Source organism: Amblyraja radiata, chromosome 29 (assembly GCF_010909765.2).
Source record: "Amblyraja radiata isolate CabotCenter1 chromosome 29, sAmbRad1.1.pri, whole genome shotgun sequence".
Taxonomy (NCBI): domain Eukaryota; kingdom Metazoa; phylum Chordata; class Chondrichthyes; order Rajiformes; family Rajidae; genus Amblyraja; species Amblyraja radiata.
The window spans coordinates 19,444,607-19,459,881 of NC_045984.1; the positions used below are offsets into that span (position 1 = coordinate 19,444,607).

Consider the following 15,275-nt stretch of genomic DNA (forward strand, 5'->3'; position numbering starts at 1 on the left):
CTTCATTAGTATGAAGCAAAAAAAATTGCACTGCACCTCAGTACATGTTGCAATAAACTAAACTAAATTCAAACTCATATCATCGCCCCCCCACCCCTCCCCCTGCACTACTCCCTCAGGCTGCCCACACTTGCCTCTCTCCACACCACACCCTCCACCTGTCCCTCTCCTCACCATGCACCTTGACTCTTCAGCATGCCTCCTGTTGTTGTGCTCTGCTCAGATGCTGCATCCAGACCTGATTCCCCATCTACCCCTGCCACCATCTCCCCACATGCATCACCCTGCCTTTAGACCAGGTCAGCCTCACTTTGCCCCGATTCAAGGGTTGGACTCTAGGAGCATTTAACTCGGCTGTAGTGGGCTGCCTCAGAGGTTTATTTGATTCAGTCAGATCCCTCTCAATTTTCCAGATCGTAGAATCAGAAAGTTGTACAACATAGAAACAGGCCCTTCAGCCCACTGCGTTCACGCTGGCCATCATGACCAACTACAGTAACCCCACTCGCCTCTTCATTTAGTCCACATCACTCTGTGCCCTGCAATTTCTGGTACTTGTCCAGATACCTCATAAATGATGTTACTGTTCCTGCCTCCACCACCTCCTCTCACGGCTCAATCCAGATACCAACTACCGTTCATGTGAGAAATATGCCTCAGATTCCCTTTAAACTGCCTCCTTCTCACCTTAGAAGTATGTCCACTAGTTTTAGAAATGCCTTCCATGGGAGACAGACTCTGACCATCTACCCCGTCTATGTCTCTCATCATTTCATACAGAGACACAGAAATCTGCAGATGCTGAAAACCAGAACAAAACACAAAGTGCTAGCAGAACTCAGCAGGTCAGGCACAATCTGTGTCACCCATCCTTTTTCTCCAGAGATGCTGCCTGACCTGCTGAGTTGTTCCAGCACTTTGTGTCTATCTCTGGACAGAAGATGCTTCAGGTAGAAATATTAACTGAAATGCTGATGTCCATTTCTTTCCACAGATGCTCCCTTACACACTGAGTTCTTCCAGCACTTTGGTTTTTGCTCTGTAATTTGACATCCCTTCATCATAAGACCATAAGATATAGAAGCAGATTTACACCATTCAGGCCATCGAGTCTGCTCCCATGTTACCTCTCAGTCTCTATCACTCCAGAGAAAATAAGCCCAGCCTATCCAATCTCTGCTTATAACTCATGCGTTCATTCCAAGCAATATCCGTGTGAATCTTTTCTGCTCCCTTCCCAGCCTAGTCACGTTCTCTCTGTAATGTGGTGCCCAGAACTGCACACAATCTAACAAGTGTGGTCTAACCAACGTTATGTACCGCTGTAACCTGACGTCCCAATTCATGTACTCAGTGCATCAGCTGATGAAGGCCAGTATGCCAACACCTCCTTCACCGCCCCGTCTACCTGTCACCACATCAGAAACTGTGCACTGTTCCATTCAGCCTGGTCCCTGTTTTTGTCAGTCAACTAAACCTCAAATCATGTTCCTATTTCACTCTTCACAGACCTAGCCCTCACACCGCATACTGACCTTCTATATTGAACCCTATCTAATGCCATTGGAAAATACAAATTCTCCTCCTTGAATAGGTTTCATTTATCCACTCTGTTAGTTAAATCTTGAGTATGAGAGTGTGTGGCAGTAGTGTGCGGGAGCATGATTATCAGAGAGCAGTGAGTATTGTGTGAATGAGTGTGGTGTGAGTTTGGGAGGGGGCATTGAGTATGCGAAAGTACATGAGTGAGTGTATGTGAGAGAGGATGGTGTGTGTGAGTGTGGCATGAGTGTGAGAAAGAGCATTGTGTGAGAGAGTGCGTGAGTGAGGTGTGAGTGAGAGTGTGTGGGAGAGAGCATTGAGTGTGGGAGAGTGCTTGAGTGTGAGAGAGTGTGGAGTGTGTGCAAGAAAGTGGTGTGGGAGAGTGTGGCATGAATGTGAGAGTGTGGTGCCAGTGTGAGAGAATGCTGTGTGTAGGAAAGACCAGTGAGTAAGAGAGCAGTGAGTGAAAGAGTAGTGTGAACATAAGTGAGTGCAGTGTGAGCATGTGTGATATGAAGAGTGCAAGTTAAATGTTCCATTTGAGTGCATTAGTGAGTTGAGTAGAAGTCAGTGGATTGAGAGTTTAACAGCTCGTTCAGCTGTGATGCCTTCTCCGACTGAATTTCATACATCTAGTACTGAGGAAGTATGTGAGTGTGTGTACCGTGGGTGTGCATGAGTATGTATGCATCAGACTAGGTTGGTGTGTGTTTGTGTATAGGTGAATGAGTGTGTATGTGTGGTTTGTGTGTGTGTGAGTGTGATTGTGTGCCTGCATGAATGTGTGACCCTGTGCGTGTTTGTGCATATATGCATGAGCGTGTGAGCCTATGTGTGTGTCTATAAGTGTGTGAGCCCGTGTGTGACTGTGTGTATACAAGTGTGTATACAAATGTGTGAGCCCATGTGTGTATGTGCCTCTGTGTGTATGTGTCTGTATGAGCCTGGGTGTGTGTGTGTCTCTCTCTCTCTCTGTCTATGCATGTCTGTGTTGGTGTGAGCCTGGATGAGTGGGTATCTGTGTGTGTGTGTGTGTCTGTGTGTGTGTGACTGTGTGAGCGTGGATGAGCGTGTGTGTGTGTCTCTGTGTCTGACTGTGTGTCTGTGAGCCTGTGAGTGTGTGTGTCTGTGTATGTCTGTTAATCTGCATGAGTGTATGTGTGTGTGTGTCTATGAGTGTGTATGTATCTGTGTGTGTGTGTGTCTGTGTATGTTTGTGTGTATCTGTGTGTCTGTCTATGTGTGCTTTTGTGTGTGTGTGTGTGTGTGTGTGTGTGTGTGTGTGTGTGTGTGCGTGTGTGTGTGTGTGTGTGTGTGTGTGTGTGTGAGAGCCTCCATGAGAGTGTGAGCCTGGGATTTCTGGCCCAATCTCTGGCCCCCTCCAGCCACACACATACCCAGTGTCCGTCCAGAACCTGTTGCTAGGGCTCTGCCGTCTATTGAAGTGACTTTGTGAAGTTTGTGCAGTTGGCTGCACTCCCCCTCCCCATACCTTTATTTTCTCGCTGGGAACACAGTGAGCTTGGCGGCGGAATCCCATTGTGGACAACACGCATCCCACTCTTGGCTCCTTCACACCCCACTCCTTATAAGGCAACCGTCTCCCTGGCAACAGTCCGGCTTCGAGAGGACTGTCAAATCCCTGCACACGCACTCACTCACTCTCATCTCCTGTTTTATTCACAAAAATCACCCTCGTAACCTTTCGTGGCCCTGCATCCCCTCCTCTGTCGCCCCTCGGCGAGCTGCTGCCTCTCTCTCAGGACACCCCTCCCGCAGCCGGGACGCTCCGCTCACCCCCGCCACTCCTGGCCGCCTCTGCTCGCTGCAGGTCGCTCAGCGGAGGAGTCACGGACTCGGGAGGAGCGAGCAAGCAAGCGGGCGGGCTTGAAACTTTGGGAGTTTCGCCGGAGCCAGAGTGAGCGGCACTTTTGTCTGCGAGCACAAGTTCGGCGGGGAGTTGTGTGCGGCGGCGGGGAGTGAAGCGGGAATGAACCCGACCGCGGATGTGAAGTAGTGGGGTGACTGCGGTTTGTTTACACATGACTCGTTCCGGGCCTCCCCTCTGCCCGACTCGGACCTCAGCGATCCCGGGAAAGGCAGCGTCCTGCTCCGTCTGAGTATGCCGACCATGTCTCCTGAAATCGCCCTGCCTTCACAGCTCAGCCACGGCCACACGCAGCCCACCGCTACCTCTGCTCTTTGACTGTCGCCGTTCACAAGACTCGCTGCCCGCCGCTCCAGTCTCCACAACCTTCCTGAGTGCGAACAGGTTGCAGGGGAGAGGGGGATAGGAGGCGAGGGAGGGGAGGACGGAGGGAGAGAGGGAGGGTGGGACGAGGTGAGGGAAGGGAGGATAGGCGGGGGAGGGAGGGACAGGGGATAGGAGGTGAGAGAGGGAGCGAGGAGAGAGGGAGGATACGAGGCAAGGAAGGGAGCGAGAACCAGGCCAGGGAGTTAAACGGGGAGCAAGGGCAGGAAGGAAGGAGAGAGGAGAGGTGGCACAGAGAGGAGCGAGGGAGACAGACAATAGACAATAGGTGCAGGAGTAGGCCATTCGGCCCTTCGAGCCAGAGGGAGGAAGGGGGGAGGGAGGAAGTGAGATAGGGGGAAGGGGGTGAGGGTAAGGGGTGAGGGGTGACAGGACAAGGCAGGGAGTGTGAGGGGAGAGAGGCAGGGGGTGAGGCAGGGGACAGGGCGAGGGAGGTAGGGAGGATACGGGTGAGTGAGGAACGAGAGAGTGAGGGGGTGAGTGAGGGAGGGGACGAGGTGAGGGAGAGAGTGAGGGGAAGTAAGAGGTGAGGGAGAAAGCCAGGCAGAGAGGATACCGGTGAGCGAGCGAGAGTGTGAGGGGGCGAAGGAGGGGGCGAGGGAGGGAGGGGGGGGGGGGAACGAGGCAGGGAGGGAGCAAGGTGAGTGACGAGGGAGTGAGTGGGAGGGGAGGGGGCTGTGGGCAGCTGGATGAGTTGGGGGTCCAGCGGCGGGGAGATGTCCACCACTGCCGCTGACTGGCGGGACCCGCAGGAGGACTCCAAGCCCTACAGTCACAACGGTGCGGAGGAGTCGCTGGAGAGTCCGGCTGCATCCTCGTCACAGACAGGGGGCAGCGACGTGGAGCAGGGTGAGCCAGAACGGCCAGCCGTGCAGGTGGACTGTGTGGTGTGTGGGGACCGGGCCAGTGGCAAGCACTACGGGCAGTTCACCTGCGAGGGATGCAAGAGCTTCTTCAAGCGCAGCATCCGCCGCAACCTCTCCTACATCTGCCGCTCCGGCCGTGACTGCCACATCGACCAGTTCCACCGTAACCAGTGCCAGTACTGCCGGCTGCGCAAGTGCTTCAAGGTCGGCATGAAGCGAGAAGGTAGGCGCAGTGCCAATGCCCAGCGTCGGGCACAGGGGGACCCTGGCATCCAGGACACAGACAACGCCCCACTCCCCCGGCTGGGTCAGTGACAATACCCCACCCTCCCCCGGCTCTTTCACTGCCAATGCCCAGTGCAGGATCAGGGGGGACCCTAGCATTCGGGACACCGGAAACCCCCCCCCCCCAGCTGGGTCAGTGCCAATGCCGCAATATTGGGCACAGGGGGACCCTGGCATCTGGGACACAGATATCCCCCCCCCACCCCCACCCCCTCAGTTAGGTCACTGCGTGGTGGCTGGGGCAGAAGCTCGTGCGGGTGAATGTTTGTGAATGCATATGTATCTACACGTGTATATATGCTTGTATGTATGTGCAGAGGTATGTACGTGTCCTCATATGTGCGATTAAAAAAACCCTGCAGATTCTGGTTCATACCAAAGGTAGATAGAAAGTACCGAAGTAACTCAGCGGGATAGGCAGCATATAGGAGAAAATGGGTTCCGACCCAAAACATCACCGATCCATTTTTTCCAGAGATGTTGCCTGACCCGCTGAGTTACTCCAGCATTTTGTGTCTATCCTCATATTTGTGTGTGTTACAATCATGTGTGCATGTGTGTGATTCTGTGTGTGTGTATGTGAGTGTAATTATGTGTAGATGCAAGTGTAAGAGTGTACATGCATGTCCTTCTATACATGTATATATGTGTGTGGTTTTGTATGTAGATATATGAGGGGTTATGTGTTTGTGGGTATGAGTATGTGTGTTTATACATAAACATGTGTTTGTGTGTCCGCTTGTGCATGTGTGAGTGTGTGTATCTGAGTGTGCAAGTGTGTGTGTGTGAGAATATGTGTTGTGTGCTCTTGTGTGTGTGAGTGCACTCGTGTGAGTATTTGTGTGCGTGGGTGTCAGTGTGTGAGTGTGACTGTGTTTGTGTATGTGTGTGCATGTGACTGTGTGTGTGTCAGTGTGTGCGTGACACAGTGACCAGTGTGGCTGACCCTCTCACTGCTGAGTTAACCCTCTGCATCAACCACTCCGGTACAGATTCAGCATGTCGCCCCGTGCCCCTCACTGCAGGCATATTGGGGGTTATCCGACTCGTCAGGGCTGTGCCTGATCACAGGGCGGCAGGTATGTGAGCCTACATCAGCTGAGGGTCTCCAGGAGTAGGGACTTTGGTTCAATCCCCACCTTATGCCCCCCACCTTGCTCCCTTCCTCACTCCTTTCTTCCTTCCTCTCTCCCCTCCATCCCATTCCCCATCCTCCTCACCCACCTTCTCTCTGCCCCTCTCCTTCCATTATCTCTCCTTATCTCCCTCTCCCCTGGTATATCGCCCTCTCTTTCTCATGTCACCTCACTCACTCCCACTTTGTTTTCTGTTCATTTCTTAACCATATCTTTCCATCTCCCTCTCTCCCATTTACTCTCCCTGTCCCTATCCATTTTTCCTACTCTGTTCTTCTTGCTCTGGCTCCCCCTCACTCCCACTCCCTCTCCCTTTCTCCCCACCCTCCCTAGCCCTACCTTGCACTCTCTCCTCCCCTCTTGCTCCTCATTCCTCACCCTTCCTCCCTCTCTCTCCCCCCTCTCTCTGCCGAGCCCTCCCATTCTCTCCCCCTTTCACCCTCTCCTCAGCCCTCTATCCCCCTCCTCAGCCCTCCTCCCTCTTCTCAGCCACCCTCTCTTACCCACTCTCCTCAGCCACCCCCCTCTCACTACTCTTATCCCTCTCCCTAGCCCCCCCCCCCCTATCCCCCAACCCCCCTCCTCAACTCTGCACTTCTCAGCCCTTACCCCTCTCTCCCTTCTCCCCAGCCCTTCCTCTCTGTCTCCAATCCTCCCCCTCCTAGCCTTGCCTTTTCTCCGCACTCCTCAGACCACCCCCCCCCCCCTCTCTCTCCTGGACAGGGGGGAAGGTTGCAGTGCTATTGAGGTTGTGTGGCCTGGGAAGCAGTGCTGGGGTGTGACTGGTGCCCCCAGGGTGGGTGTGTAATCAGTGATGCCAGCTGCCACCACACTGTGCCCGTCGCCCCAATCCAGCAGCCAGCACCATCCCTCCAGCCAGGGACATGGGCACTCCCTCAAGGACAGAATACCGTTGATGCTGCAAACATGAAGTAAAACACAAGGTGCTGGAAACACTCAGCAGGTCGGGCAGCATGAGCAGCGAGCAACAGAGATGGTGTTCACAGTGAGCAAAGAGTCACTGATGTGAAACATTGACTCTGTTTCTCTCTCCACTGCTGCTGCCTGACCGGCTGAGTGTTACCTGCACATTCTGTTTTTCTTTGTGCCAACAGATTTCAGTGGTGGAGTCGGGTGCATGGACCATCTCTGGACAACGTGTAAAGGTGCCGTTTTGGGCTGAGGCACTTCTTCAGACTGATTGGCATCATTTTTGTAAACCTCTTTGGCAGCCTTTGACAAACCTTCACATCCTTGAGTTGGAGGCTGGGGAGAGACTGGGGAAAGTTGGTGAGTCTGAAGAAGGGTCTTGACTTGAACAATTCTTGTTCTCCAGAGATGCTGCCTGACCCCCTGAGTTACTTCAGCTTTTTGTGCCTATCTTTGATGAGAATAAAATGGGTTGGGGTAGGATCAATGTAAATGGGAAGATGGTCATCGTGGACTCGATGGGCCGAAGGGCCATTCTCAGTTATGTATGTCCCTGTGACTCTGAGATGGTCGCAACCAACCATCAGCTTGCCAAGCACTAGTGCTAACTCGAGACGTCGCTTGGACTTTCCCTGTTCCTGCATCTTGTGTCCACCATCCAGTACTGGTGTGTACTGTATGCACAGGCGGGGGCAGGCAGCTGAGTGGCGTGGGTAGAAGATGGGTTTTATCAGGATTTTGACCCCCAAACTGTGTTACAAACTTACCCTGATCGCTAGACTGTCTGCGATATTCATTGCACGTCTGTGATATTCATTGCACGTCTGTTGCGTGTGCGTGAGTGTGTGTATGTATGTGTACGTGTGTGTGTTTGTGTGTCTATGTGTGCTTGTGTGTGTGTGTGTTTATGTGTGAGAGTGTTCACTGTATGTGTGTAAATGTGCATGTATGTGTGTATGTGTCAGTGTGTGTGAGCTTGTGTGTGAATCAGTGTGTGTGTGTGTATTTATGTAAGAGTGTGTTCATCCATGTGAATGGGTGTGTCAGTATGTATGTGAGTGTGCATGTATGTGTTTGTGTGTACGTGTGTGAGTGTGTTCATCCATGTGTGTGAGTGTGCATGTGAGAGTGTGCGTGAGTGGGTGGTTTGGGATGGGGCAGGGGAGGTATGGGGTGTCGAGGCAGAGGATTGGAGAAGAAGGGAGGGGGGTGTTGAGGCTGGGTGAGGGAGGGGGGTTAGTGTGTAGGCTGGGCAGTGAGGAGGGGGAGAGCTGTTGTGATGAGTAGAGACCATCAATGGATATTTTAATCAATTTTTAAGGCAAAGAGAAGTAGATTCTTTATTAGTACAATGTCCGGGGTTATGGGGAGAAGGCAGGTGGATGGGGTTAGGAGGGAGAGATAGATCAGCCATGATTGAAGGGAGGAGTAGACTTCATGGGCCGAATTACCTAATTCTGTTCCTACCACTTAAGACCTTATGACCTTATGATGTTGGGAGGGTTGGGATGGGAGGGTTGCTGAGAGGAACAGCACCCGGGAGGGGCAATGAGGAGTGGCCACTGATGGGTTCTGCTGGCGTGTGAGTCCGTGGTTTGTCTGAGGGACTGACCAGTGGCCCAGTCTTGGTGCCAATCCCACCTCTGGCACCACCATCAGCAGGTGACCACCTGAAGCTCACAAGCAAATGACAGTCGTGTTTTCACCCAGGCCCCGCAGCTGGGAAACAGGCCCTTTGGCCCACCTAGTCTGGGGGCTGCCCATCCAGCAGCAGGCTGCCTCAGTGGGGCACAGACCCATGCAGCCCAGTGGACAGTGAGTGAAGCCCTGATCTCACTCCTTCCCCCCACATCCCGTCACCACCCCCCACCCACACAAGTCTCCCACACACCAGGCCTAACTCACCCACTGCATCTTTGAAGCGAGGGAGGCAACAGAGCACCTAGGGAAGACCCACAAGGTCGCAGGGAGGACGCGCAAACTCCGCACAGACAGTACCCGAGGTTAGGATCGAACCTGGGTCTCTGGTGTTGGGAGTGGACGGGACTGATCACTTCCCATCAGCTGTCTGGTGGAGGGGTGGATGCCACAGAGCAGTGGGTCAGGGGTCATGGTACAGGCTGGCACAGGGAGGAGGGTGCATGGTGCACTGGTCAGGGGTTGTGAGCCCTGAGGGCATGGTCAGACTGACCCTGGGTGAGATGTTGACCCCATGACCCACACTTGCACCAACGTGAGATGTCTGAGGGTCCAGTCAACCATTGACATGGGAATGTTAGTGCAATTTATTGGGGCTAGCTGTGCATGAACCAGCAGCTATGTTTCAGCAAGGGCAGAGGATGATCCACTGGAGCGATCTACTGGGAGTGATCCACTGGGAGTGATCCATGATTGGTGATCCACCGGGTAATCTACTGGTGTAATCGATTGGGAGTAAGGGTGACCCACTGGGTGATGGTCCATCTGAAATGATCCACTAGGGGCGATCCTCTGTGGATCCTCCAGGAATGATCTACTGTGTGATCTGCTGAGAGTGATCCATTGGGTGATTCACCGGGGTGGCCCACTGAGAGTGATCCAGTGACGGGTGTCCACTGGGAGTTTTCCACTGGGAGCGAATGGCTGGGGTGATCCTCTGAGTGGATCTGTTGGGTGCTATCCAATTCGGGTGATCCATTGGGTGATCCAGTGGGAGTGATCCAGTGGACGTGTGTGTGTGTGTGTGTGGAGTCTGGGCTGGGGGGGGGAGTGTGGATCTGGTCTCCAGGTGCAGGGGCTACACTGCCTGTGCAGGGATAAGTGGGTCATCTGTCCCCAGGTATAGGAAAGTGCCTGGTGTGGATCACATGTCCATAGGTGTAGGGACATATTGCACTGTACAACTGTTGCTTTGCAATATGACAATAAAGGTTGATTGGTTGATTGATTGATTGATTGGTTGATTGATTGATTGATTGACTGATGCCCAGTGTGGATCACATGTCCATGGGTGTAGGGACTGATGCCCACTACCGCAAGTCAAGTCAAGTTTATTTGTCACGTAGGCATAGGAGATGTGCAGTGAAATGAAACAGAATAGAACAGAATCAGTAATTACATATTGGTGAGAACCCCCCAGCAATTAAAAAAAGGCACAACAGTAGTTTGGTACAGTAAGGTAGTCCCTAGTGAGATAAGAGTTTACAGTCCTAGTGGCATCTGGGAAGTGTAGGAACTGACACCTGGTGTGAATCGCCATGTCCCAAAGAGAGCTGGAGTCAGCGGTCGGGTGGGTTAAAGCTCGGGGCTATCGAGGGAGCGGAGTAAATGCAGCCTCGACAGCCAGTTCCAGATCAAGGGCGAACGTTCACAGCTGCAACTCCTTGGCAGAGGCAGGAGCGCTGCTGCAACGCTCAGAACGGGTATTTTGCCGTTGACTGCCTCCCCCTGCCCTCTGTGGGGCGCAGCGGTAGAGTTGCTGCCTTTCAGAGACCCGGGTTCGATCCTAATAATAATAATAATAATAATATATTTTATTGTCATTGCACGTCAGTGCAACGAGATTTAGTGTGCAGCTCCACTGATGTACAAGAAAGGTAAATAAATACAATACATATTCTGACTATGGGTGCTGTCTGTACGGAGTTTGTCCGTTCTCCCCGTGTCCGTGCTCCACACACTGGGACTGTCTGTCAAGGCTGCATTTACGACGTACAAGTTTGTAGGTTAATTGGCTTTGGTTAAAATTGTAAATTGTCCCTAATGTGTGCAGGATAGTGCTAGTGTTTCCGCGCTCTCACTCTAAACTATGCCCTCTGTCTCTGCCCCTGCTGCAGCGGTCCAGCGAGGGAGGATCCCGGCCCCTCAGCCCAGCCCGGGCGATCTCTCCCTCTCTGCCCGGGACCACCTGAACGGGGGCAACATCTCAGGACTCATCTCGCTGCTGCTACGCGCGGAGCCCTACCCCAGCTCCCGCCTCAGCTCGCAGTGCAGCCAGTACAACCTGATGACCATCGACAGCATCTGCGAGCTGGCGGCGCGGCTGCTCTTCTCGGCCGTGGAGTGGGCTCGCAACATCCCCTTCTTCCCAGAGCTGCAGGTCTCCGACCAGGTGGCGCTGCTGCGGCTGAGCTGGAGTGAGCTGTTCGTGCTCAACGCGGCGCAGTCCTCTCTGCCCCTCCACATGGCTCCGCTCCTGGCCGCTGCCGGCCTGCACTCCGCACACATGTCCGCCGACAGGGTGGTCTCCTTCATGGACCAAATCCGCGCCTTCCAGGACCAGGTGGAGAAGCTGAAGCTGCTGCAGGTGGACTGCGCGGAGTACAGCTGTCTTAAAGCCATCGCCCTCTACACGCCAGGTTTGTGCGCTAGCAGCACTGGACGGGCCGAGTAGTCTGTGTGAGTGCTGCCCCTCTCACGGGCAGCAACTGCCTGACCGGTCTCTTGGTGTTTCCGATGTTCAAATCGTTTAAACTGAATTCTGCATTTTTTAGTTTAGTTTAGAATTACAGCGCGGAAACAGGCCCTTCGGCCCACCGAGTCCGCGCCGACCAGCGATCACCCTGCACACCAACACTATCCCACACACACTGGGGACAATTTTACCAAGTCAATTAACCGACAAACCTGTGGGAGGAAACCGGAGCCCCCGGAGAAAACCCACGCGGGTCACAAAGAGAACGTGCAAACTCCATACGGACAGCATCCGTAATCAGGATGGACACTGGCGCTGTGAGGCCACCGTGCCGATTTGACCGATAAAGAGGCTGATTACAGGTCCTCAACCTGAACCATTACCTCTGCTTCCATCTTCACAGATGCTGCCTGACCTAATAGAGTCATAAGTAGGCCCAACTTGCCCATGCTCCATCTACACTAGTCCCACCTGCCTGCGTTTTGGCCCATATCCCTCTAAACATCCTATCCATGTACCTGTCCAAATGTTTCATAAACATTGTGACAGTGCCTGCATCAACTACCTCCTCCGGCAGCTCGTTCCATACATCCACCACCCTTTGTGTAAGAAATCTGCTCACTGTTTCCAGTGCAATATTGATTAATTTGGAATGAGTAAGAATTCCCTTTATAACTGATGTCCTGGTACAGGGAGGGAAGGGAAACACCAACAAAGATAGCAAGTCTTCACGGGAAAGTTGGCCAGGTGATTCACAAAGTCCTTGCTGCCTGAGCTAGTGTAGGAGGATGCTCGCTGTTTCTGCGATGAATGAGATGTTTTCTTGTCCTTTCCCCTCCACAGATGCCTCCGGTCTCTCTGAACCCGCCCACGTCGAGAGCTTGCAAGAGAAGGTGCAGGAGTGTCTGGCTGAGTATGTGCGATGCCAGTACCCACCACAGCCCCAGCGCTTTGGCAAGCTGCTCCTGAGACTGCCCGCACTCCGGGCAGTGCCCGCCTCACTCATTGGCCAACTCTTCTTCATGAGGCTGGTGGGCAAGACCCCCATCGAGACCCTGATCAGAGACATGCTTCTGTCCGGAGGGTCCTTCAACTGGCCCTACATGCCGACTCAATGAAAGGCCAGACTCCATCCATTCAAAGCCCTGGCTGGGCACTGCCACTAATGCCAGCTGCCACCTATGATCTAAGGGACTGTTTGAACTGAAGCACTGGATGGGTTGCAGTATTTAAATTAGTGCAGATGTGTGTATTTCCTGTGTTTATCGGGCTGTAATTTAGGAACATCTGGTCAGATTGATTACCTGTTCACCTGGCCGATGGGAAATGGTGGTGCAGAGACTGGGAGAAGGTGCGCTGGTGGGGGGGGGGCACACCCATTCCTCACCCACCCTCACCCCTGCTCTACTTTTGTCCCAGTTCCCCTCTCTTCCGCCTCATTCCCCACTCCCTCTTCTGCCCCACTATCGCCTGTCCCACTCCCATATCGACCGCTGCCCTCTCCCGCTCTTGTCCCTGTACCCTCCCCCCTCTCCCTGCCCCAGCTCCCCGCCCTTCCTCCCCACTCCCCCTTCTGCCCCATGATCTCCCCCCCCTGCCCCACTCCCATACCTGCCCATGCCCTCACCATTCCTGTCCCTGCACCATCATACCCCGCACCATCACTCTCCTCCGCTCCTCCCCTTCCTCCCTCACACTCCGCCTCCTGCCCCACTATTGCACCTGCCCCTCCCATCCTACCCCACTCCCATCCCTGCCACTGCTCTTTCCCACCTCTCTCCACTCCAGTTCTGTCTCTGCACCTGTTCCTTCCCCATTTCCACTCCTTCCCCTGCCTCTCCTGCTCCCTCCTCCCCCACCCCTGTCCCGGCCCCCATTCTCACTCCCATTCCTACCCCTGCCACACCCCTGCTCCCTTAACATAAGCTGGCCCCTTGCACCCATAGGTGGGGGAGCACTTCTGTGGGCACAGGATGACCAGGCAGCCGATGCCACCCTTACTGATTCCCACACAGAGGTCTGGGGCAGGTGTTGATGGAGGCCACTAATACCCTGGACACCTCAGCAAGAACCGTCCAGTCTCAGAGAGATGCCAACATTGAACAGAATGCAATTGTGTGGGTTTGGACCAAAATATGATGATGCCCATGTTGATGGGGTCACCACTATGTCTCTGTCTCACCACTGGCTTCACCTGTGCTGAGACAGAGGGTCTGTGTTTAACTCAGCACCATTCTGATGTAGACCTTTTCAGTTGGTGTGGAGCGTGGGGATTGCCTGTGTGGCCACATTATTCCAGTCAATGCTCTCAGCCACTGAGTGGGTGGACCTTACACCTTTCCCTATATTGTTCCATCAGCGAGCCTGACAATTCTAACCTTGAAAAGCACTTCACCAGTCACCAAGAACATGAGGTTTTCACACAAAGGGTGAGTAGAACAGGAACCCTCTTCACATGGACAAAAGAGCTATCAGGTTCAAAAAGCATTTGAAGAAATGTTCACAAAGCAGCACTGGCAAGGGGAGGTGGGGTGGAACAATCTATCGGCCGGCACCTGCTCAGTGTGGTGGGACAAGTGGTTCCCTGCTGCATTGCCGCTCTCACAATGCCTGGCCGTCCTTAGTTCAGCACTGTAAGGCAAGAGTCACACTAAACACAAACCTAGTCTTGATGTTGTTAGTAACACTACATTCTTGGCAATTGGATCGATGTGATGTATCTTGTAACTGTGCTTTCTAGCTTGTGGTGTAGTTATTCCTGACCTTCTGCGTGAAATGTTGCAATAAATATCCTTATTTTCTTCTTGATATTTTTCGATCACAACAGAAGGATGTGGAGGGACCTTCACTGCCTGTCTGCAGATAACAGAAGCCAATAGTAAATAATTTCCACATAGAGTCATAGTCATAGAGTGATACAGTGTGGAAACAGGCCGTCCGGCCCAACTTGCCCACACCGGCCATCATGTCCCAGTTACACGAGTCCCACCTGCCGGCATTTGGCCCATATCCCTCTAACCCTATCCTATCCTATCCTATCCATGTACTTGTCTAACTGTTTCTTAAATGTTGTATAGTCCTTGCCTCAACTACCTCCTCTGGCAGCTTGTTTCATACCCCCACCACTCTTTGTGTGAAAAAGGTACCCCTCAGATGCTTAATAAATCTTTTCCCCATTCACCTTAAACCTCCATTCCCTTGTCCTCGATTCGCCGACTCTGGCCAGGTGACTCTGTGCATTTACCAGATCTGTTCCTCTCATGATTTTATACACTTGTAATCCAACACTGACCATGGGAAGTCCAAACCTATCAGTGGAAAAATCCTATAACCCATGGGAAGTCAAGATCCACCACTGATATTGCTGTCACAATTTGGTAGGAGAGAAACATTAGCCTCAATTTCGCTTAGAGTAAAATACAGTCAATGGTTCAATGGTTCTTTATTATCACATGTACAGTGACATTTTTTTTTGCATACAATTCAGTTGAGTGAAGCTCAGGAGTGAGGAGGGTGGGGATATTCACCAGGGATGAACTGCATAAAGAGTGCATAGAAGGGAAATTCAGCTGCTGGTGTATACTGAAGATAGACGCATCGTGCTGGAGTAACTGAGCGGGTCAGGCAGCATCTCCGGAGGAAAAGGGTGGGTGATGTTTCTGGGTCATGACCCTTCTTTAGACCTTTCTTCAACCAGTGTGAAGAAAGGTCCCGACCCGAAACGTCACCCATCCATTTTTTCCAGAGATGCTGTCTGAGTCATTGAGTTACTCTAGCATTTCATATGAGGAGTGAAATCCATCAGGACTGTGATCCATTGGGGCTGAACTGTGCAAAGACTTGCATCACAG

The 15,275-nt window shown here is 52.8% G+C and overlaps 1 protein-coding gene across 2 annotated transcripts; it reads left to right on the forward strand.

Moving 5' to 3' along the window:
• Positions 1 to 4,466: 4,466 nt before the first annotated feature.
• On the forward strand, positions 4,467 to 12,969 carry nr2f6 (nuclear receptor subfamily 2 group F member 6). 2 transcript variants are annotated; one of them, XM_033046778.1, is made up of 3 exons: positions 4,467 to 4,987; positions 10,847 to 11,368; positions 12,268 to 12,969. In XM_033046778.1, exons 1-3 carry the CDS (start codon positions 4,504 to 4,506, stop codon positions 12,540 to 12,542), a joined length of 1,281 nt encoding a protein of 426 aa, XP_032902669.1. In that variant the 5' UTR covers positions 4,467 to 4,503; the 3' UTR covers positions 12,543 to 12,969. The 2 variants fall into 2 exon arrangements, with proteins under 2 accessions (XP_032902669.1, XP_032902670.1); XM_033046779.1 differs by having other exon boundaries at positions 4,467 to 4,903.
• Positions 12,970 to 15,275: the final 2,306 nt, after the last annotated feature.

Bases quoted from the DNA above. Each gene is read 5' to 3' on its own strand.
- nr2f6 (XM_033046778.1), top strand. From the start codon at position 4,504: ATGAGTTGGGGGTCCAGCGGCGGGGAGATGTCCACCACTGCCGCTGAC. The intron at 4,988-10,846 runs GTCAGTGACAAT...CCCCTGCTGCAG, and splicing joins CGCCCCACTCCCCCGGCTGG to CGGTCCAGCGAGGGAGGATC. The intron at 11,369-12,267 runs GTTTGTGCGCTA...TCCCCTCCACAG, and splicing joins CATCGCCCTCTACACGCCAG to ATGCCTCCGGTCTCTCTGAA.